The sequence below is a fragment of the Pan paniscus genome, chromosome 9, assembly GCF_029289425.2.
Source record: "Pan paniscus chromosome 9, NHGRI_mPanPan1-v2.0_pri, whole genome shotgun sequence".
NCBI classification, from domain to species: Eukaryota; Metazoa; Chordata; class Mammalia; order Primates; family Hominidae; genus Pan; species Pan paniscus.
Genome location: NC_073258.2, coordinates 48,974,329 through 48,998,841, shown reverse-complemented (window position 1 = coordinate 48,998,841; position 24,513 = coordinate 48,974,329). Strand labels below are relative to the sequence as shown.

At 40.0% G+C, this 24,513-nt stretch overlaps 1 protein-coding gene across 6 annotated transcripts in view; it reads left to right on the top strand.

Moving 5' to 3' along the window:
• The window catches only part of CKAP5 (cytoskeleton associated protein 5), a 102,551-nt gene that overhangs the window by 53,362 nt on the left and 24,676 nt on the right, over window positions 1–24,513 (top strand). For all 6 annotated transcript variants that reach the window (XM_008968128.5, XM_034932489.3, XM_055093656.2 and 3 more), the window contains exons 14-26: window positions 2,112–2,225; window positions 2,509–2,619; window positions 3,923–4,015; window positions 8,001–8,186; window positions 9,305–9,399; window positions 12,192–12,249; window positions 12,358–12,483; window positions 14,087–14,226; window positions 14,373–14,547; window positions 15,134–15,247; window positions 16,303–16,431; window positions 21,703–21,897; window positions 22,585–22,720. In XM_008968128.5, coding sequence (XP_008966376.3) covers window positions 2,112–2,225; window positions 2,509–2,619; window positions 3,923–4,015; window positions 8,001–8,186; window positions 9,305–9,399; window positions 12,192–12,249; window positions 12,358–12,483; window positions 14,087–14,226; window positions 14,373–14,547; window positions 15,134–15,247; window positions 16,303–16,431; window positions 21,703–21,897; window positions 22,585–22,720 — 1,672 coding nt within the window. The remainder of the gene's footprint in view (window positions 1–2,111; window positions 2,226–2,508; window positions 2,620–3,922; window positions 4,016–8,000; window positions 8,187–9,304; window positions 9,400–12,191; window positions 12,250–12,357; window positions 12,484–14,086; window positions 14,227–14,372; window positions 14,548–15,133; window positions 15,248–16,302; window positions 16,432–21,702; window positions 21,898–22,584; window positions 22,721–24,513) is intronic.

Sequence of the window (24,513 nt, the reverse complement as noted above, 5' to 3'; positions counted from 1 at the left end):
CTGGGAGCAACCTCCTTCTATTCCCATTCTGAAAAAGATAAGTAGGACAATATCAGCAGCACGTGAGCCACTGAGCCAGCTATCATGTAGAATGATAATTCTGTCTTTTTTGTTTGGTTGGTTTTGTTGTTGTTGTTGTTTTTGTTTTTGTTTTTTTGAGACAGAGTCTCCTTTTATCCCTCAAGCTGGAGTGCGGTGGCACGATTTCATCTCACTGCAACCTCTGCCTCCCTGGTTCAAGTGATTCTCCTGCCTCAGCCTCCCGAGTAGCTAGGATTAAAGTCACCTGCCACCATGCCTGGCTAATTTTTGTATTTTTAGTAGAGATGAGATTTCACCATGTTGTCCAGCCTGGTCTCAAATTCCTGACCTCAAATTATCTGCCTGCCTCAGACTCCCAAAGTGCTGGAATTACAGGTGTGAGCCACCATGCCCAGCCTCGATAAATCTGTCAATTAATAAATAAAAATTGATGTCTGTTAACAACAACAAAAAGAATAGTAGGAGATTTGTTATTTGAAGTATCTCTCCATATAGAGAATGCTATTACAGAGAAAGATCCAGAAGAGGTATCCTAGTTAATCAAAGAGTACAGAATTTTCCATTTTTAGGGTTAGAATGCAAATCCTTTTATGGGGTTATTACTGTGAACCATGTCGATATGACATGGTAAGTATTACAGGTTTCCATTTAGTTAAAAACTAGTATCCTTAGTTTTGCTAAATACAACTTACAATATTGGAATATATTCAAGATAACATTAGTTTCAGAACAGGTCTGGATGTTGAAGACTGATTTGGTCCTCTTTCATTTTATCTTTTCTTTTTAGGTTTGGGGCATTTCATAACAAATATCCAAAATAGGTAGAAGGAACAATGTGAATGGTGATGTGTGTTGCCATAATACAGTTATCATTTGCTGTGTACATTGTAATATACTACTTTCTTGTGACTTTTTCCCCCGTACATATTCTGCTTTTGTATCTTGGGACTTTTGAAAACTGGAGTGGAATGAATTTATTTATTTTGAGACAGGGTCTCACTCTGCCACCCAAGCCAGAGTATAGTGACATGATCATGGCTCACTGCAGCCTCAACTTCCTGGGCTCAAGCAGCCCTCCCACCTCAGCCTCCCAAGTAGCTGAGACTATAGGCATACACCAACACACCTGGCTAATTTTTTTGTATTTTTTGTAGAGATGGGGTTTTGCCATACTGCCCAGGCTGGTCTCAAACTGCTGGGCTCAAGGGATCCTTAGCCTCCCAGAGTGCTGGGATTACAGGTGTGAACTACTGTGCTCAGCTACTTGGGAAGCTGAGGTGGGAGGGCTGCTGGAGATGGGAGGCTCGCTTAAGCCCAGGAGGTCAAGGCTATAGTGAGCCATGATCAGGCCACTGCACTCCAGCCTGGATGACAGAGCAAGACCCTGTCTCAGAAAACAAAAAAAAAAAACACCAAATAAATGTAAAAAAAATAAAGGTATCAGGATGTCATTCTCAAATTAATTTGTAAATGTAGTATAATTTCAGGCCATCACTTCTGTTTCATTTATCTCATTAATTCTAAATTCAAGTTTTTAATATGGGGTCTACAGATTACCCCATGGGTGGTCTTCAGGGCTTCTGTCTGACCTGGAAACTGCTAAATTTTGTAGGTACAAAAAATGTTTATTTTAGGGTAATCCCTCATTTTAATCAAATTTTTAAGGGAGTGTGTGACTCAAAGTTTAAAAACCACTGTTTTAGGCCGGGTTCAGTGATACATGCTTGTAATCCCAGCACTTTGGGAGGCCAAGACAGGAGGATCTCTTGCAGCCAGGAATTCGAGACCAGCCTGGGCAACATGGCAAAATCCTGTCTCTACAAAAAAAATTTTTTTTAATTAGCCAGGCATGGTAGCACACGCCTGTGATCCCAGCTACACAGTAGGCTGAGGTGGGAAGGAAGATCCCTTGAGCCCAGGAGGTTGAACCTGTAGCAAGCCGAGCTTGTGCAGCTGCGTTCCAGGCTCGACAACAAAATGAGACACTGTCTCAAAAAAAATAAAAATAAAAAACTCCACTATTTTAAATCCTTAGGTGGTTTAATTTTTATTTTTTAAATTGTTTTTAGGCTGGCGGGCCACCAAAAAAGGGGAAACCAGCTGCACCAGGAGGCGCAGGGAATACTGGAACCAAGAACAAGAAAGGACTGGAGACTAAAGAAATAGTGGAGCCTGAGCTCTCGGTCAGTATTAACACACTGAGCCTGAAAATCATGAACCCTGCAAAGTGAGACCAATGAGAAGACTGGAGTTCTTTGCTGGGTTCTACAACATACAGTTAATTGATATTTTTTAGCTTATTGAAACTGCCTTGGACAATCTCCTTTATCAAAGTATAATAGAAGCCTCAGAAACTATAGCATACCTATGGGAGTATTCTTTTAGTTTTGGCTGGAGTATGTTTACGTTCTTGTCATCTGTTCCCTTAAGCAATTCCTAATTCTAATATGTTTTTGTATCTTACAGATAGAAGTATGTGAAGAAAAAGCTTCAGCTGTTCTTCCCCCTACCTGTATACAGCTTCTTGACAGCAGTAACTGGAAAGAAAGGCTGGCTTGTATGGAAGAGTTCCAGAAGGTAGTGCATAGGGAAGAATTGAGTGTGAAAGAAAATTAGATTATATGGAAGCAGTGAAATTGATGAATGAAGGATTTGTCCTAATTGCTGTGTTTTATAACCGGTGAACACGTTTTATGGCATTAAAGATGAGGTGGGACTTTTTATTTCTTGTAGCTGTGTAGTGTTTGCTATTTTTAAACATCAGTATTCTATGGCCTTTATAAGCTCATGACTTAATACTTAAGAAAATTAGATTCTTATTCTGAATTATAAGGCTTAGATTTTTTTTTATTTTTTGAGACGGAGTCTTGCTCTGTTGCCCAGGCTGGAGTACAGTGGTGCGATCTTGGCTCACTGCAAGCTCCACCTGCTGGGTTCACGCCATTCTCCTGCCTCAGCCTCCCAAGTAGCTGGGACTACAGGCGCCCACCACCACTCCTGGCTAATTTTTTGGATTTTTAGTACAGACGGGGTTTCACCATGTTAGCCAGGATGGTCTTGATCTCCTGACCTCGTGATCTGCCCGCCTCAGCCTCCCAAAGTGCTGGGATTACAGGCATGAGTCACTGTGCCCGGCCCAGCCCAGCTTAGATTAATTTTTTAACTATGGTACTTGCTTATAAACTTCCTAGGCAAATAGGTCGCTCTACTTAAACCACCCCTCATCCAGTACTTTTTCTCCCCTTTATCATCATGATTCCTTGGTAGAATGGACATTATCCATTGGTATGAAAACCTCTCAAAAACCTGTGTGTTGTAAAGGAGCATGGCAGTTCATTTTGGCATATACCGGGTGATTCTAATGAGGAAGGGTAAGGAGAAACACTGCAAGAGCACTGTCACTTATGGCAGAAGCCTTCCAGTCCTGCGTCTGCTGCCCATTGGGTTTAGATCTGAGTTTGTGCATCTTTGATATTCAGTACTTTAGAACTTCGAATCTATTCTGCTTTGCTGTTTTTAGGAAAATCAAGGAAGAGAAAATACGTATAAGCAGTTTCTGCCACACACTAGGCAAATGAAAACTATTATTTTGCATGGAGCAAACTATTTGTGAATTCCTGAAATGTGAGATAAACGTTCAGTGACACTAATTTAACAGCCATATACCAAGCATCTAGCTTAAGAAATAAAGCATTATAGACATAAAAACACAAAGAAATAAAGCATAACAGCGGAAGCTATATAAGCTCCCTCAATAACCCTCCTCAGTTCTATTCCACTCCTTTCTTCAGAGGTAACCACTTACTTGACTTTGGTATTTACTCTTCCTTTGGAAGTAATCTTTAACCCTTAAACTCTTATTCTCTTATTTTACTTCAAGGCTGTTGAGCTAATGGACCGAACTGAAATGCCATGCCAGGCATTAGTGAGGATGCTAGCCAAGAAACCTGGATGGAAAGAAACTAATTTTCAGGTATTTTAAAATGTGAGATTTGATGTCTTTTATTGAAGTAATTTACATTACATCATCCTATGGAGTAATACAGCAGAATAGTTTTGGTAATGAATTTTTCTTTTTTTTTTTTTTTTTTTTTTTTTGAGACGGAGCAATGGCACGACCTTGGCTCACCACAACCTCCACCTCCTGGGTTCAAGCAATTCTCCTGCCTCAGCCTCCCGAGTAGCTGGGATTACAGGCACCCGCTACCATGCCCGGCTAATTTTGTGTTTTTAATAGAGACGCGGTTTCTCTATGTTGGTCAGGCTGGTCTCGAACTCCTGACCTCAGGTCATCCGCCCGCCTTGGCCTCCCAAAATGCTGGGATTACAGGCGTGAGCCACCGCGCCCAGCTTGGTAATGATTTTTAATGAACAATGTGTGCATTTTGATTGAACACATAACTACAGTTGACTCTTGAACAATGTGGTGATTAGGGGTACTACCCCTTGTGCAGTTGAAACTTCACATATAACTCTGGACTCCCCAAGAACTTAACTACTAATAGCCTACTGTTGCCAGAAGCCCTACTGATAACATAGTCAGTTAACATATTTTGTATGTTACATGTATTGTATATTGTATTCTTACAATAAAGTAAGCTAGAGAAAAAATGTGATTAAGAAAATCCTAAGGAAGAGAAAACATATTTACTATTTATTAAGTGGCAGTGGATCATCATAAAGGTCTTCAATTCCCATCATCTTCATGTTGAATAGGCTGAAGGAGGAGAAAGAGTAAGAAAAGGGGTTTGTCTTGCTGTTTCAGGAGTGGCAGAGGCAGAAGAAAATTCATGCATAAGTGGATCTTTGCAGTTCAAACCCATGTTGTTCAAGGGTCAGCTGTATAACTTTATATAATTAGGAATTTATATGTGTATAAATATGTAAATATGTATACATCGATATATAATTTGTATAATTTAGATATATGCATTTTTTTCTTCTCATTTTTAGGCCTAGAAGCCTCCTTATCCAATCTTTACATATTCAAGGGAGAAATAAACAGTGAGATAGCTTTTTTATTTGATAGGATAAAAAATAAGTGCAGTCCTTAAATTGCCAGTGAAAATTTACCACATAATCAATTGTATAGCCCCATTAACTGATAATAGAGCTGAAATTTAGCAGTACCAAGTTATTAGTCTAAAGGGTGGGTATAGAGGGAAGTATAGGAAAGTGCTGCAGGAAGGAAAATGAGAAAAAGTTTCCTTCTCTTTTTCTAGATGTACATACAATAGACCTCATGCTAAACAAACTTGAAATGTATCAGGTTTATTATTGGCATCCTGCTAGTCTCTTTTTGGTTTCTCTTCTGCTGCCACCTCTTGTTTTCCGTCTAGGATGTTTAGCTCCCTCATACACTGTGTGTCCCTTACATTGTGTTACATAGCACCTTATTCGTATAGGCCAGCTCCACAAAGGCTAAATATTCTAAAAGATTCTTGAGGTGCCCTCTTCCTCTCACACCACCTTCTTTTTTTTTTTGAGAAAGGGCTTCACTCAGTTGTCCGGGCTGGAGTGTGGTGGTGCAAACGTGGCTCACTGCAGTGTTGACACCTTAGGCTCCAGAGATCCTCCCACTTCAGCCTCCCAAGTAGTCGGGACCACAGGCGTGCATCACTACACCTTGCTAATTTTTTTCTCAAATTCATAGACAGTATGAAGTGTAATCTCATTGTGATTTTGATTTTCAGCCACCAAAGACTCTCTCCTTGGTTAACTTAATGACCAACTAATGACTGGAGAGATTTTCTTAAATGCCTTGAACCAATATGATCTGTCTCCCACCCTCTGCCAAGGGGGAAGGTGTGTATGTTTGTGTGTGTGTGCACGCTGGGTCATGCCAGAGATACTCAGGCACTTTACAGCTTTACCCTGGAATTCACTTTTTAAGCAAGGTCTTGAAGGTCAGTCAGAGATTAGGGCCCTTTTCAGTCTTTCCTGCGCATACACATAACCTTGAATATTCGCGTGACCTTCTAGATTCTCAAAGTCCTCTGTGGATATCTTATTCCCTAGGTCCTTTTATGTTTTTGACCAAGCTGGGTTCCCCCAGCTGGTATTATGGACTTACACAGTTCTGATGTTAGATGTTAAACAGTTGCCACTCATTGTTTTCGTTGTTTTCAACAAAATCCCTGGGGATAGGGCTTTTCCCACTGAGCTAGCCAGAGTCCAGTCAAATAACAGGACCTTCAAATGGAGCTTTTCTAGGAAGCTGCCAGACAAGACAGTACTTTGGGTCAAAACTTTTTGAGGAGGTCCAAACCTGAGCTGTCCCCCTACCTGCCAGTGGCTGCACAGCTCTAGGTTTTCATAGTTGCCATGGTTACAAGACTTCAGGTTTTGAAGGCTACTGTGGAGCTGGAAGAAAAGGGGAGCAAGGCAAGTTAAATCACCAGAAACCTCACTGTCCTTACTGAAATTCAGCATCCTTTCTTTAAATGGTTCTTGTATTGTTACAAGCCTTATTTAATTTTCAGAGTTGTGAGATAAGTTGATTTGGATAGTTTTTGCCAGTGTTCTTTGTTGCTTTTGAGGAAGATCAGTTTTTCAGAGGTATTGACTCCACAATTGCAGAAGTCCCACCCAAGATAATTACATTTCTTTGGTTTGTTTTTTGGTTTGGGATTTTTTTTTTTTTTTTTTTTTTTTCACATGCCTGCTATGTCAGATTTTGGGGGTGTGAGACAAAGTCTCACTCTCTTGCCCAGGCTAGATAGTGCAGTGGTGTCAACATGTCTCTCTGCAGCTTCAGCCTCCTGGGTTCAAGTGATCCTCCCACCTCAGCCTCCCAAGTAGCTGGGACTACAGGCGAGGGCCACCATACCCAACTAATTTTTGTACTTGTTGTAGAGCTGGGGTCCCTCCATATTGACCAGGCTGGTCTTGAACTCCTGGACTCAAGCATTCCTCTTGCCTCAACCTACCAAAGTGCTGGGATTACAGGCATGAGCCAGGCGATAATTGCATTTTAAAAGAGGGTGTTTGTGTGGCTGGGCACAGTGGCTCACGCCTGTAATCCCAGCACTTGGGGAGGCTGAGGTGAGATCCACTTGAGATCCACTTGAGGTCAGGAGATCGAGACCAGCCCGGCCAACATGGTGAAACCTCATCTCTACTAAAAATACAAAAATGAGCCAAGCGTGGTGGCGGGTGCCTGTAAGTAATCCCAGCTACTTGGGAGGCTGAGGCATGAGAATCGCTTGAACCCAGGAGGCAGAGGTTGCAGTAAGCTGATATCTCACCACTGCACTCCAGCCTGGGTGACAGAACAAGATTCTGTCAAATAAATACATAAATAAATGGGGGCATTTGTCACCTAAATTAATCTGTGTAATAGGATTTCTAGTGGCTTAACAAAAAAAGTTAAAATATTCACACAGTACAAAGAAAAATATTTATGAGCAAAGGGGTCCTTAATCCCATAGGTCTGCCATCACAATAATATCTTTAAATTATTTTCCACAGATCTTTTTATTCTTTTACTTAAAAGCCAACAAGTTCTCTAAAATCTCTGACGTTCTATGTTGTATGTGTGTATAAGAGGGTTGTAGTGTTTTTGTAGGCAGCCCTAGTAGTAATTCTCAGTTATGCAGTCAGTATAGTAATTTGTTGTGTATTTTAGGATGTGTATTCAGTACTAAATGCAAATAATCTTAAGAGGAGGAAAATTTAAAAATCAGATTTTTCAATTAATAAACTTTCTGTGCAATATTACTTGTTAGTATTTTGGAACACTGAGTAGCTTTTTTTCCCTCTCTTCACTGTCAGTTAAGTAATTGGTAACAATTAAAGGATACAAATTATTTTGCATATTTGTTTAAAATCCTGATTTTACTTTAGTTGTGTTTCCAGCTGTCCCTAACCATGTCATATCTGTTACATGCTGTTAATACAAGTAAATAAATAAATGTCCTTGGCTTGCTCTTAACTTTATGATACTTATCCTTGTTCAGGTGATGCAAATGAAGCTTCATATAGTTGCTTTGATTGCCCAGAAGGGAAATTTTTCCAAAACGTCGGCTCAGGTTGTATTAGATGGCCTTGTGGACAAGATTGGAGATGTGAAATGTGGGAGCAATGCAAAAGAAGCTATGACAGCAATAGCCGAAGCCTGTATGTTACCATGGACTGCTGAACAGGTTAGTGACACAGAACTGTTATTCCTCCAGTTTTCCCAATTTTTCCCCCAAACTTTAAGCTTACTAATTAAACATTAGTTTTTATCTTCTCAAGTAAAATCTTTTTTGATACTGCATTTTTTTTGAGATGGAGTTTCACTCTGTCGCCCAGGCTGGAATGCAGTGGTGCAATCTTGGCTCACTGCAACCCTCCTGGGTTCAAGTGATTCTCCTGCTTCAGCCTCCCGCATAGCTGGGATTACAGGCACCTGCCACCACGCCTGCCTAATTTTTGAATTTTAATAGAGACGGGATTTCGCCATGTTGGCCAGGCTGGTCTCGAACTCCTGACCTCAGGTGATCTGCCTGCCTCGGCCTCCAAAGTGCTGGGATTACAGGTGTGAGCCACCATGCCTGGCCCTTTGATACTGCATTTTTATTTTTACCTTAAAAAATACTCTATTGCCTAGTGATGAAAATTTATCTTAGTCAAAAATATTCGGTCAGACACAGAGGCTCACACCTGCAATCCCAGCACTTTGGGAGGCCGAGGCGGGAGGATGACTTGAGGCCAGGAGTTTGAGAGCAGCCTGGCCAACATGGTGAAACCCCGTCTCTACCAAAAATACAAAAGTTAGCCAGGCGTGGTGGTGCACACCTGTAATGCCAGCTACTAGGGAGGCTGAGGCAGGAGAATCACTTGAACCTGGGAGACAGACATGGCAGTGAGCCGAGATCACGCCACTGTACTCCAGCCTGGGCAACAGAGTGAGACTGTCTCAAAACAAATAAACAAAAAATTCTATAGAAGGTGAAAGCCCACGAGCTTGAGGCTGCAATGATTGATGATTGTGCCACTGTACTCCTGGGTGACAGAGCAAGACCCTGTCTCTAAAAAAAAAAAAAATACATTATAATGCAGAGTAATTGCTGCAAAGCTATAAATAGTCCAGAATGCCTTTAGTCCTACTATCATTTCACCTCATTTTCTTGTGTAGGTTCACTCTTGTTCCTAAGGCATTCTTGCAGTTGTTTTAGCGTCAGAAAACTATGTTTAATGCACATCTGCCTTAATGTCGTGCTGTATTTCTATAAGAAATACGAGATAAAACACAGATCTGTTGTTTTTCCCGTTTCAGGTTGTGTCAATGGCTTTCTCACAAAAGAATCCCAAAAATCAGTCAGAAACTCTGAATTGGCTATCAAATGCCATAAAAGAATTTGGTTTTTCTGGGTAAGTCAGAACGAAATCAAGTGGAAAATAGTTAAATGTTCTGTCAGTCTCTAAGTCGTGATTTGTCATAGCTATTGCTGTTTATTTCTGAAGAGTGAGAGCTAGATTGTCTCATTTATATAAAATAAAATTACCTTTGTTCTCAAAGGTCTATATTGGCTTGTGTTCCTGCTTTTTGATATTCACTGAAAGAGTTCTCTACGTTATTTTTCCTTAAGCATTAATAGCTGTCCCACAGAAAATCTAGTTCCAAGAATTTCTAGTCAAATACATTAGGAAATTTCTGTATATAATTACATTTGTTTAAAGACCTATAGTATGCCTTGGCGAATTAAATGCTGTCAGAAATCCTGCAATAGAAGAGCTTGTTTAACTTTGTTTAACCCACTGTTCCCAAACTTATTTGCTTATAGAGCACGGTTGTTTATTTAAAACAAAACTTTATACAGTTTACTTTATCCCAGGTACTTTTAAAAAGCACTTTCTAAATCATAATTCATTTGATTTAATCATCATAACAACTAAGTGAGGTATTATATTATCCCTATCTTATAGATGAGGACTAAGGCACAGAAAGTTTAAGTAATTTGGGCCCATCATAGTTAGGAAAGTGGCAAAACCAAGATTTTAATCCAGGCATTCTGGTTTGGAGAAAGAATGATGTAGCTGCTATACTATGTTACCTTTCTCTGTGCCATGCTACATTTTGCAACATGCCTGTTAATATTTTGTAAAAAGGTATTTTGAGTTCTACTGATTGAAAAAACACTACTCTAGAAGTTACTCAAATAACAAAGAACGGTTTGTTATGTTATTATCTGTGGTGTTCGCCCATAGTTGAGGGTATTGTTATAATTCCTCTTAATTGTATAGTCTTTGATATAACACAAATCTCTTGGCATGTCACTTATAAAAGCCATATATTTTCCTCTTTTTTGTTATGATCTTTCATTTATTCATTTATTAAACAATTACATATTGGCCACTACAATGTTCCAATTGTTTGTTCCAGTCCTTCAGAATACATCATGAACGAAATTAAATTTCTGTTTCATGGGAGTTACATTTGAGTAAAGAAAGATAGGTAATAAACAGTTAAAAATATATATATAGAGAGAGAGAGAGAGAGACAGAGACAGAGAGGCAGGCAGGCCGGGCGCGGTGGCTCATGCTTGTAATCCCAGAACTTTGGGAGGCTGAGGTGTGCAGATTACCTGAGGTCAGGAGTTCGAGACCAGCCTGACCAACATGGAGAAACCCTGCTTCTACTAAAAATACAAAATTAGCTGGGTGTGATGGTGCACGCCTGTAATCCCAGCTACTCAGGAGGCTGAGGCAGGAGAATCGCTTGCACCCAGGAGGCAGAGGTTGCAGTGAGCCAAGATCATGCCATTGCTCTCCAGCCTCGGCAACAAGAACAAAACTCCATCTCAAAAAATATATATCTATTTTTTTTTACATATATATGTTTATGTAAAGCAGGATGAGGGGTTAAATGGAATAATGTGGTATAGTTTAGATGGTGGTGTTTTCTATATAGTAGTTGAAGAGTTCTTCCTGAAAAAATGACATTTGAGTAGAGACCAGGACATGAGAGAGCAAGCTGTGATAATCAGAGAGGAGCATTCTAGACCAAGGGAAGAGCAAATGCCAAAAGCTCTGTGGTAGGAGTACATGTGATGTATTTAAAATAGCAAGGAGTGTATTTTCTTCAGAATGTAGCTGTAGGACAATGAGTGAGGGGGTAGGAAGTGGTAGGAGTTAAAGCTAGAGAAAGAATAGGGGCCAGGTCATGTGGGGCCTCAACATTTTGAATAAGTTGGGAAGGCATTAGGGGCTTTTGAGGAGAAGAGTAACAGGTTCATATTCTGACTGTTGTCAGAGAAGACAGAGAGGAGATCAAAGACGGGAAGACGAATTAGTAGGCTATTGGAATAATCCTGTCGAGAAATTCTGGTGGCTTGGACATAGATTGTAGAAGTGGAAGTGTTATAACTGATAAGATATTTAAAAAGTAGAATAGAACAAGAGAGAGACAAGTCAGGGATAACTTCAAAAAGTCAAGGATAGCCTGAATAACTGGAAGAAAAATGTGGCTCTTTACTGAGGTGTAGAAGACTCTGGGAGGAACAGGTTTTGGGACTGGAGTGAGGACAATCAGGAGTTTGGTTTCAATATATTAGATATAGGCTGTCTTCCAGGCATACAAATGGAAATATCACAAAGGCAGCTGGATGATGTGAATCTGGAGTTCAGGAGAGAGTTCAAGATTGGATTTAGGAGTTGTAATTAAGCATAATAGGATTGTCAGCCTATAGATAGTATTTAAAGCTCACTTTAAAGTTAGTGTAGGAGGCTGGGTGTGGTAGCTCATGCCTGTAATCCCAGCACTTTGGGAGGCTGAGGCAGGCAGATCACTTGAGGTAAGGAGTGCGAGACCAGCCTGGCCAACATGGTGAAACCCTGTCTCTACTAAAAACAAACAAACAAAAAAAATTAGCTTGGCATGGTGTTACACACCTGTAATCTCAGCTACTCAGGAGGCTGAGGCATGAGAATCGCTTGAACCAGAGAGGCAGAGGTTGCAGTGAGCTATCATGTACTGTACTGTAGCCTAGGTGACAGAACAAGACTCTGTCTCAAATAAATAAAATAAAATAAAGTTAGTGTAGGAAGAGAAAAAGTGAGAACTTTGCCAAAGGGAGCCAGTCCTAGAGTCTGGCTTTATAAAACTCTATTGAGTATTTTGAGGGTTTCATTTGTTTGCTTTTAATTCTAAATGTTTCTTCTAGGTTGAATGTCAAAGCTTTCATTAGCAATGTGAAGACAGCTCTTGCTGCAACAAACCCAGTGAGTACATAACAACATATATAGGGCAGTATTGCCATCTTTGTGGATTTAAAAAGTTATTATTGCCATCTTTGTGATTTAAAAAGTTATTTTTCTTCTGTCTGGCAGGCTGTGAGGACTGCTGCCATAACCCTGCTTGGCGTGATGTATCTGTATGTTGGTCCCTCTTTGCGAATGTTCTTTGAGGATGAGAAGCCTGCCCTCCTATCCCAGATAGATGCAGAATTTGAGAAGGTAGAATTTCCACAAATGATACAATCTGTTAGTGGACTTGAGAATCTCATTAAGACTAAACTGTTGGGTGTGGTGGTGCACGCCTGTAGTCCCAGCTACTCAGGAGCCTGAGGAAGGAGGATTGCTTAAGTGCAGATGTTTTGGGCTGTAGTGTGCTATGCCAGTTGGGTGTCCACACTAAGTTCAGCATTAGTATTGTGACCTCCCAGGAGCTGAGACCACCAGTTGCCCAAGGAGAGGTGAACTGGCCCAGATCAGAAACAGAGCAGGTCGGCCAGGTGCAGTGGTTCATGCCTGTAATTCCAGCACTTTGGGAGGCCAAGGCAGGAGGACCCCCTGAGCCCAGGAGTTTAAGACCAGCCTGGGCAACAAAATGAGACCTTCTCTACAAAAAAATAATCAAAAAATTAGCCAGGCATAGTGGCACATGCCTGTGGTCCCAGCTACACAGGAGGCCAAGGTGGGAGGATCACCTGAGCCTAGGAGGTTGAGGCTCCAGTGAGCCATGTTTGTACCACTGTACTCGAGCCTAGGCCACACAGAGAGACCTTTTCTCAAAAGAAAAAAAAAGAAAGAAAGAAACAGAGCAGGTCAAAACTCCAGTGCAGATCAGTAGTGGGATCACAACTATGAATAGCCACTGCACTCCAGCCTGGGCAACATACTGAGACTCTGTCTTTCTGGAATGAAGAATATGTATGTGTTTGCTTTTATGCACAATAAAGTATCCATGGAAGAGTTCATAAGAAATTGATGATTTTAGCAGGGCTTGGTGGCTCACGCCTGTAATCCCATCACTTTGGGAGGCCAAGGCAGGCAGATCACTTGAGGTCAGGAGTTTGAGACCAGCCTGGCCAACATGGCGAAACTCCGTCTCTACTAAAAATACAAAAGTCAGCCGAGTGTGGTAGCACGCCCTGGAATCCCAGCTACTTAGGAGGCTGAGGCATAAGAATCACTTCAACCCGGGAGGCATAGGTTGCAGTGAACCAAGATCATGCCACTGCACTCCAGCCTGGGTGACAGAGCAAGATTCTGTCTCAAAAAGAAAAAAAAATTTTTTTTATGTTTTGTTTGTTTTGTTTTTGGGTTGTTTTGTTTGTTTGTTTGTTTGTTTGTTTTGAGATGGAGTTTCACTCTTGTTGCCCAGGCTGGAGTACAATGGTGCTTCCCGGGCTTATTCCAACCTCCACCTTCCAGGTTCAAGCAATTCTCCTGCCTCAGCCTCCTCAGCTGGGAAACTGGGATTACATGCATGTGCCACCATGCCAGGCTAATTTTTGTATTTTTAGTATAGACGAGGTTTCACCGTATCAGCCAGGCTGGTCTTGAACTCCTGACCTCAGATGATCCACCCGCCTTGGCCTCCCAAAGTAGTGGGATTATAAGTGTGAGCCACCACACCCTGCCTTCTAGTAGGTTTTGTATAAAAATACCTTTTGACATATGGTCTCAAAATTGTAATCTAGGTAGTAGTCAAATTACCTACTGTGTAAATAGGTATTATAAAGGAATGAGAGTTTGACACAGGCACCCTCTCTAATTTGTTTGTTCCCATATCCTATATAAATTTCATTAGCCTTACTCATTCATTTGTGTATAGATGCAGGGACAAAGTCCACCTGCTCCAACCAGAGGAATTTCCAAGCATAGCACAAGTGGTACAGATGAAGGAGAAGATGGAGATGAACCAGATGACGGGAGCAATGATGTCGTTGATCTTTTGCCAAGGACAGAGATCAGGTAGGTTCCAGTCTGTGAAATGGTTTATTTCATTCATTATATTGAATTCAGAATGTTGTCTTCTTTTTGAATTCAGTGAGGGGAACTTAACGTGATATCATCATTTTTTTGGAGTCTGGAATTAAAGGTTATTTTCTGTTTTTCAGTGATAAAATCACTTCAGAGTTGGTATCTAAGATTGGTGATAAGAATTGGAAGATTAGGAAAGAAGGCCTAGATGAAGTGGCAGGTATTATTAATGAAGCAAAATTTATCCAACCGAATATAGGTGAACTTCCACCTGCCTTGAAGGGTCGACTCAATGATTCAAATAAAATCTTGGTATGTAGAGCATACGGCTGTTCTTTTTATCTCCCCTCCCCACTGCTGCAGGAGTTACTTTTTCAGTGTAGCCTTCACTTGCAAAAAATAAGTGGTTACTTTATTTGCTTTGAACTAGAAATAGCTGCCTTTAATTTATTAAGTGTATCTCAAGATATGATGGTAGTTGGCAGATTTATTCATCAAATTTTTATGAGTCTCAGAATTTGCTTTTTGCAGGAATCCAATATTGAATATATTTGTATAAAACTGCTTGTAATACATGTAAACATAATGATTTCTGATTTTTAAATGTGGATTTTTATGTCAGGATTTCCTTAAACTAGGTTTTACCTTAAAGTTGTAAAGTACTATGATCTCTGGTCTAAAATTCTGATAATCTAGTTTTACGAACTGATGATAAAAAGGCCACTGCCTAAAAATTAATTAGAGTAATCTAAGTAGAATAGCACGACAAGCCAGTGTCTCTGTCTCTTGAGTAGGCCAGAAATCTCCTGCTGTATTGACAGTATAGCAGCAAATTTACGGAAGTTTGCACACAACTTGCTTATAGTTTCAACATAAAGTATTGGCTCTTTCCACTCAGGTACAGCAAACGCTGAATATCCTGCAACAACTGGCAGTAGCCATGGGCCCAAATATTAAGCAACATGTAAAAAATTTAGGCATCCCTATCATCACAGTCCTTGGAGACAGCAAGGTAAACCTAACTCTTTTCACCATGGCTCCATTCTGGAATAGGCCAGCCATATTCTTGGGTTAAAGATAATTCTCTTTTTAGAGTCATGTAAAGACCTGATAAACTTTATAAAGATGAAAATATTAGAAGAAAAACAGTAAACATTTTTATCTTCCAGGCAGTATTAAGGTGACCAGGTATCACTTATTAGTTTTGTGACTTTTAGATAAGCTGTCTTCGTTGAGGGTCAGTTTCTTTATCTGTGAAATTTCTTTCTTACAGAATTAAATGAGTCTGTATGTAAGGTACATTTTATTGTGCCTGTCTCATATAGTATGCACACAATAAATGGTTGCTATTATGATTATAACATAATTGTGTAACATTTTGCTATAGAGAATAAATATGTGAGTTTGGAGTTCATTAAGTTATTTTCTACTTTTATTTTTCTGAACTATTAGAGTGGGATCTTCTAGTAGTTCAGCAAGATATTTGTAGTTTCATAGTTCTAGAAGTCACTGAAATATCATTGAAGGTTACAATGTTTAGCCCTAGACTAAATATTTGAATATCTCTATACTGTTGTATAATTTATTTAACTTGAGGAACTTAATTTAATATAATTTGTGCTTTTAATATTAATGTAAATTAATATAAAAATATAACTGATTTTCAGTCAATTTATTAGCAGTTTCAGTCTTAACCATTATGATGTCTTTAACATTTAGAATTTCATTCTTTAGCAGACAGACATGGACGTAAATGCCCCCAACTACTCAGGAAACAAAATATAAGAGTTATTCTTCTTACATGATATTTTATGCCCAGATCACTCACTGTTTTGCCTGATTAACTGAGTACACAAGTTTTACAATTTGGAGTTTTATATTTCTACTTTACTTTGGAGTTTTAGTACAATCATAGAACTAGTTTCTGTTTCAGAGAAGATGGTTTCATGTATGTTCATGTGGGCCTTAGATAACCCTCCATTGTTCATGTTCATAAAGCAACAGTGATCACCCCGTACCTCCAAACTGTAGTAGATATTATTTTTGTTGATTATCTTCTCCATTTAGAACAACGTTCGAGCTGCTGCCCTAGCGACTGTGAATGCTTGGGCAGAACAGACTGGCATGAAGGAATGGCTGGAAGGAGAAGATCTTTCTGAAGAGCTCAAAAAGGAAAATCCTTTCTTGAGGCAAGAGGTTAGTATCATAAATTAATCATGTGCATTACTCATGTCATTTACTTCCATAGGGGCTTGGGCCTGTCTGATAAATACGCATTTATGGTTAGAATGAGTTTCATTATAAAACAGTTAATAAAATGAAATCACATTCCTGGGGCCTTTGTATTCATGTGCTTCCATTTTTTCCTTTCACATGCTTCTTTATCAATAACGCTTTTTAGAGGACTAGGCTTTTTGTGGAACTTTTCCCTTTTCTTAAACATTTAAATGGTAAAATCAGAGGTTTTGTGTTTTTTTTATTATTTAAGCTCTGGGATACATGCGCAGAACATGCAGGTTCGTTACATGGGTATACATGTGCCATGGTGGTTTGCTGCATCCATCAACCCATCATCTTCATTAGGTATTTCTCCTAATGCTATCCCTCCCCTTGCCCCACTAACCCCCGACAGGCCCCAGTGTGTGATGTTCCCCTCCCTCTGCCGGTATGTTCTCATTGTTCAACTCCCACTTACAAGTGAGAAATTGCGGTGTTTGGTGTTCTGTTCCTATGTTAGTTTGCTGAGAATGACGGTTTCCAGCTTCATCCATGTCCCTGCAAAGGACACGAACTCATTCTTCTTCTATGGTTGCATAGTATTCCATGGTGTATATGTGCCACATTTTCTTTATCCAGTCTAACATGATGGGCATTTGGGTTGGTTCCGAGTCTTTGCTATTGTGAATAGTGCTGCAATAAACATACGTATGCATGTGTCTTTATAGTAGAATGATTTATAATCCTTTGGGTATTACCCAGTAATGGGATTGCTGGGTCAAATGGTATTTCCAGTTCTGGGTCCTTGAGGAATTGCCACACTGTCTTCCACAATGATTGAACTAATTTACACTCCAACCAACAGTGTAAAAGTGGTTCCTGTTTCTCCACATCCTCTCCAGCATCTGTTGTTTTAATGATCGCCATTCTAACTGGCGTGAGATGGTATCTCATTGTGTTTTGATTTGCATTTCTCTAATGACCAGTGATGATCTTTTTCATATGTTTGTTGGCCACATAAATGTCTTCTTTTGAAAAGTTTCTGTTCATATCCTTCGCCCACTTTTTGATGGGGTTGTTTGTTTTTTTCTTATAAATTTGTTTAAGTTCCTTGTAGCTTCTGGATATTAGCCCTTTGTCAGATAGATAGATTGCAAAAATTTTCTCCCATTCTGTAGGTTGCCTGTTTACTCTGATGATAGTTTCTTTTGCCGTGCAGAAGCTCTTTAATTTAATTAGATCCCATTTGTCAATTTTGGCTTTTATTGCGATTGCTTTTGGTGTTTTAGTCACGAAGTCTTTGTCCATGCCTATGTCCTGAATGGTATTCTAGGTTTTCTTCTAGGGTTTTTATGGTTTAAGGTCTTAGGTTTAAATCTTTAATCCATCTTGAGTTAATTTTTGTATAAGGTGTAAGGAAGGGGTCTGGTTCAGTTTTCTGCATATGGCTAACCAGTTTTCCCAATACCATTTATTAAATAGTGAATCCTTTCCCCATTTCTTGTTTTTTGTCAGGTTTGTCAAAGATCAGATGGTTGTAGATGTGTGGTGTTATTTCTGAGGCCTCTGTTCTGTTCCATTGGTCTATATATCTGTTTTGGTACCAGTACCATGCTGTTTTGGTTACTGTAGCCTTGTAGTATAATTTGAAATCAGGTAGCGTGATGCCTCCAGCTTTGTTCTTTTTACTTAGGATTGTCTTGGCTATACAGGCTCTTTTTTGGTTCCATATGAAATTTAAAGTAGTTTTTTCTAATTCTGTGAAGAGAGTCATTGGTAGTTTGATGGGAATAGCACTGAATCTATAAATTACTTCGGGCAGTACGGCCATTTTCATGATATTGATTCTTCCTATCCGTGAGCATGGAATGTTCTTCCATTTGTTTGTGTTTGTTGAGCAGTGGTTTGTAGTTCTCCTTGAAGAGGTATTCCTAGGTATTTTATTTTCTTTGTAGCAATTGTGAATGGGAGTTTGCTCATGATTTGGCTCTCTGTTTGTCCATTATTGGTGTATAGGAATGCTTGTGATTTTCGCACATTGATTTTGTATCCTGAGACTTTGCTGAAGTTGCTTATCAGTTTAAGGAGTTCTTGGGCTGAGAGGATGGGGTTTTGTAAATATGCAATCATGTTCATCTGCAAACAGAGATAATTTGACTTCCTCTCTTCCTATTTCAATACCCTTATTTCTTTCTCTTGCCTGATTGCCCTGGCTAGAACTTCCAATAATATATTGAAAAGGAGTGGTAAGAGAGGGCATCCTTGCCTTATGCCGGTTTTCAAAGGGAATCCTTCCAGCTTTTGCCCATTCAGTATGATATTGGCTGTGGGTTTGTCATAAATAGCTCTTATTAAAATCAGAGGTTTTAATCAGAACATAAAAATAGAGGCTGGGTGCAGTGACTCATGCCTGTAATCCCAGCACTTTGGGAGGCCGAGCAAGCAGATCACTTGAGATCAGGGGTTGGAGACCAGCCTGCCCAACATGGTGAAACCCTGTCTCTACTAAAAATACAAAAAATTAGCTGGGTGTGGTGGTGCGGGCCTATAATCCTAGCTACTCGGGAGGCTGAGGCAGGAGAATCGCTTGAATCCAGGAGGCAGAGGTTGCAGTGAGCTGAGATCACGCCACTGTACTCCAGCCTGGGTAACAGAGCAAGATTCCATCTCAAAAAAAAAAAAAAAAAAAAAAAAGTCCAGTTGCAGTGGCTCACGCCTGTAATCCCAGCACTTTGGGAGGCCACAGTGGGTGGATCACCTGAGGTCAGGAGTTCAAGACCAGCCTAGCCAACATGGTGAAACCACGTCTCTACCAAAAATAGAAAAATTAGCTGGGCATGGTGGTGGGCGCCTCTAATCCCAGCTACTCAGGAGGCTGAGACAGGAGAATCACTTGAACCGGGAGGCGGAGGTTGCAGTGAGCCAACATCGCATCATTGCACTCTAGCCTGGGCGACAAAAGCGAAACTTCGTCTCAAAAAAAAAAAAAATAGAGCATTCAAAAATCCATCAGAGTAATCATAACAACAGAATAACAAAATTTGTGATTATATCAATTGATGCAAAAAAGGCATTTGACATATCCAACATGCATTCATGATTAAAAACTCTTAGCAAGTCAGTAATGAAAGAGAATTACCTCAACTTGATATAAGCATCTGCGTAACAACCTCTACAGATAACATGAAACTTAATGGTGAGGGCCAGGCGCGGTGGCTCACACCTGTAATCCCAGCACTTTGGAAGGCCAAGGCGGGCAGATCACGAGGTCAAGAGATCGAGACCATCCTGGCAAACATGGTGAAACCCCGTCTCTACCAAAAATACAAAAATTAGCTGGGTGTGGTGGCATGCGCCTGTAGTCCCAGCTACTCGAGAGGCTGTGGCAGGAGAATCACTTGAACCCGGGAGGCAGAGGTTGCAGTGAGCCAAGATCGTGCCACTGCACTCCAGCCTGAGTGACAGAGCAAGACTCCGTCTCAAAAACAAAAACAAAAAAAGAGGAATCACTTTACAATTAGCTTACTATATTGCTAATGTAATCAAGACACTGTGATAGTGGTAGCAGGAGGATGGGGTGGAGATAGACACGTAGATCATTGGAACAACAGAGAGAACCCAGAAATAGACCCACACTAATATCAACTAATTTTTTACAAAGCTACAAAAATAATTCCGTGAAGGAAGTATAGTCTTTTCAACAAATGATTCTGGAGCAATTGGACATCCATAAACAAAAAAATGAACCTCACCCTAAACCTCACTGTCTCAAAACAGATTATGGACTTAAATTTAAAACATAAAACTATAGAACTTTTAAGTGCAAACTAGAAAATCTCCAGGATGGGAGGCTGGCAAAGAATTCTTAGACTTAAAACCAAAACCATAATCCATAAAAGGAAAGTTGATAAATTGGACCACATGAAAATTAAAAACTTTTACTCTGCAAAAAAAACCACATGAAAATAATAAAACAAGCTACAGAACAACAGAAAAGATTTGTAAGCCAGTATCCAATAAAGGACTAATATCTAGAATATATAAAGAACTCTGAAAACTCAACAGTAACAACAACAACAACAGAAAAATCAGAAAATGGGTATCCATGGCCAAGCCTGTGAGTAGTGAGCTGAGATCATGCCATTGCACTCCCGCCTGGGTGACAAGAGCAAGACTTGATTTAAAAAAAAAAAAAAAAAGATGCTCAGTGTTATTAGCAACCAGGGAAATGCAAATTAAAACTGTGTTGAAATATCACTATACAATCATCAGAATTGCTAAAATTAAAAATAATGGTAACGTGAAATGCTGGAGAAACCTCAACAGTCATGCATTGCTGCTGGAAATGTAAAATGGTACAACTACTTCAGGAAATAGTTTGGTATTTTCTTATAAAACTAAATGTACAGTTACTATATGAGCCAGCAATTGCACTCTTGGACATTTATTTCAGGAAAATGAAAATTTATGTCCATACAAAAATCTATGTACAAATATTCATAACAACTTCAATCATAGTAGCCAAAAACTGGGACTATAGCTCAAGGGTAGAGCATTTTACTGCATAATAGCCAAAAACTAGAAACAGTTCAGATACCTTTCAGTAGGTGAATGGTTAAACAAATCTCTTGTACATCCATACATGGAATACTATTTAGCAATTAAGAACAAACTGCTGGTAAATACAATAATTCAGATAAATCTCCAAGGAATTGTGCTGCATGACTAAAGCCAATCCCACTGGCCTGCGAGCCAAGATTATGCCATTGCCCTCCAGCCTGGGTGACGGGAGTGAAACCTTGTCTCAAAAATGAAAAATACAAATATGAACTATTTTAGGGATATAGAGAAGAAAAATGTCAACATAAGGCAAAAAATAAGAAGTCTTGGTAAAATTTGTAGCCTTCTGATCACAATAAGTGCTTTGGGTCTTCTAGCTAAATATTTTTCAGAACTAAAGGGAGATAAGTAAAAGTTTTTCATCTTTCAGATGTATTAAAGCTTTATAATTTAATACCCAAATATAGTCCAAAGAAATGTGTCCTTATCTTAAAGATGATTGTCATCATTGCATATGTTATTTAAATATAGCACAGTTCTTGAATTATGAAAAGTACTGATTTCATATTGGAAAGTTATAGTGTGAAAGCTAATTCAGTGCTTGAGACTAATGAAATCAGTAAGCCTGAGATCATAAATGATAACAGTCTTCATTTGAAGTGTGTAACTAGTCTTTATTTCTTTTGGCAGCTTCTGGGCTGGCTGGCTGAGAAACTACCTACTCTTCGTTCCACCCCTACAGACCTTATCCTTTGTGTTCCTCATCTCTACTCCTGCCTGGAAGATCGAAATGGAGATGTGCGAAAGAAGGCCCAAGATGCCTTGCCATTCTTCATGATGCATTTAGGATATGAAAAAATGGCCAAGGCTACTGGGAAACTAAAGGTACTACTTCTTGTTGCTGCTACTGCTGTTAAAAGCTATTAAAAAATATATTTAACATGGGCCGGGCACGGTGGCTCACGCCTGTAATCCCAACACTTTGGGAGGCCGAGACAGGTGGATCACCTGAGGTCAGGAGTTCAAGACCAGCCTGGCCAACATGGCGAAACCCCATCTCTACAAAAACAAAATTTAGCCGGGTTTGGTGGCACATGCCTGTAATCCCAGCTACTTGGGAGGGTGAGGCAGGAGAATCGCATGAACCCAGGAGGCAGAGGTTGCAATCAGCTGAGATCGTGCCACTGCACTCCAGCCTGGGCAACAAGAGAGAAACTGTCTTAAAAATATATATATATTAAACATGAATTTATATGAGGAAAAAACCATATTACCTCCTGTGAGTCTCAATTTGAAATAGTAACAAGCAAAAATAAAATATTAAGCAGTGTAGAAGTAAAAATCTGCTGACCTCACAGGGGTGAAAACTGTGACCTTCTAGAATGATACCTACCTTAGTGTGACTTCATAATGTGCGTGACTTCTCTGACACCATGTACTGCCTCCCTTACTTCAGTGGTATTTCAAAACTAGGAGCTCAGTCATTTGTTTGACAGAGGATTTGTTCATAAGCTTTGTATGACTTTATCATTTATGTGACCTCTCACTTTTTATGTCATTTCGTCTCTCTAGCCAACTTCTAAAGATCAGGTATTGGCCATGCTAGAGAAAGCCAAAGTTAACATGCCAGCCAAGCCTGCTCCACCCACTAAAGCAACTTCTAAACCAATGGGAGGGTCCGCTCCAGCCAAATTCCAGCCTGCATCAGGTAACTCTATCTTAAGAAGGTTAAAGGGGAAGGAAATAGCCCTGAGGAACTCTAAAAAGACATTCAGCCTTGTCTTTTTAAAATCACATTTCCTTACAGCGTAGATCCAAGCTCTCCTTCCTTCTCTGCTTACTTTCCTTTCACAAACACTTGTCAAGTAGTCAAGTACCTATTTTATGCCAGGAACTATACTAAGGGTACAAACGTGACTAATTTGGTTTCTAATTCTAAAAAGTTTTTTTTGTTTTTGTTTTGTTTTTTTTTTAGAGATGGTGTCTTGCTCTGTCACCCAGGAGTGAGTGTAGTGGCGTGATCATAGCTCACTGCAACCTCGAACTCCTGGGCTCAAGTGTTCCTTCTGCCTCATCCTCCCAAGTTGCTGGGACTACAGGCATGCGCCATCACACCTGGCTAAATTTTTTACTTTTTATAGAGATAAGGTTTTGTTGTGATGCGCAGGTTGGTCTCAAACTCCTGGCCTCAGGCGATCCTCCCATCTCAGTCTCCTAAAGTGCTGGACTTACAGGCTTGAACCACCACACCCGATCCCAAAAGGAGTTTTGGAATAGCACATTAAAATAGTCCTTTCTGAAGTGTTGCATCCTACATTTCCTCAACTATTTTCTGCTCCTGGATACTATAATTAGAAGAGGAATTGGGAGAATCTAGCTTAATCCACTTTATTAACCTTCTTTAAGGGATAATTCTTGATTTCTTTATCCTGATATTAAAATTCCATAATAGGCTGGGCACAGTGGCTCATGCTTGTAATCCCAGCACTTTGGGAGGCCAAGGCCAGTGGATCATTGAAGTCAGGAGTTTGAGATCAGCCTGGCCAACATGGAGAAACCCCACCTCTACTAAAAATACAAAAATTAGCTGGGTGTGGTGGTGCATACCTGTAATCCCAGCTACTCAGGAGGCTGAGGCAGGAGAATCGCTTGAATCCGGGAGGCAGAGGTTGCAGTAAGCCAAGATCACGCCAGTGCACTCCAGCGTGGGGGACAGAGCAAGGCTCTGTCTCAAAATAAATAAATAAAAATAAATAAAATTTGATAATATATAACCTGTGACCAATTCATTTTTAGACTTACTGCTTAAACAAAACAATATTCTTGAATTTAGTGGAATAGAAATTGTTGATGCTATAAAGTTAGAAATTTTACAGCCTGAGCAACATGGCAAAACTCCATCTCTACAAAAATTACAAAAATTAGCTAGTCTTGGTGGCGCACATCTGTGGTCCCAGCTACCCAGGAGGCTGAGGTGGGAGGATCGCTTCAGCCCAGGAGGTTGAGGCTTCAATGAGCCACGATCGCACCACTGCACTCCAGCCTGGGTGAGCCAGAACTAGTCTCAAAAAAAATTTTACCTGTGTAAAACTCTTTATTAAAGTACATATTCAGTTTTTATTGAAATCTTGCTATGTAGCAGATACTGAATATCAAAGATGTCTTTACCTTTAAGAAAGTATCAGTCTGGGCTGGGCATGGTGGCTCACGCCTGTAATTCCACCACTTTGAGAGGACAAGGAGGTCAAGACCAGCCTGGGCAACATAGTGGGACCCTGTCTCTAAAAAAAAAAAAAAAGTTGTTTTAATTAGTTGGGCTTGGTGGTGCACGCCTGTAGTCCCAGCTATTCAGGAGGCTGAGGTAGGAGGACTGTTTTAGCCAGGGAGGTCAAGGCTGCAGTGAGCCCTGAATGTGCTATTGCACTCTAGTCTGTGTGACAGAAACCCTGTCTCTAAACAAACAAATGAAACTACAGTTTAAATGTTGGTAAATGAGATACA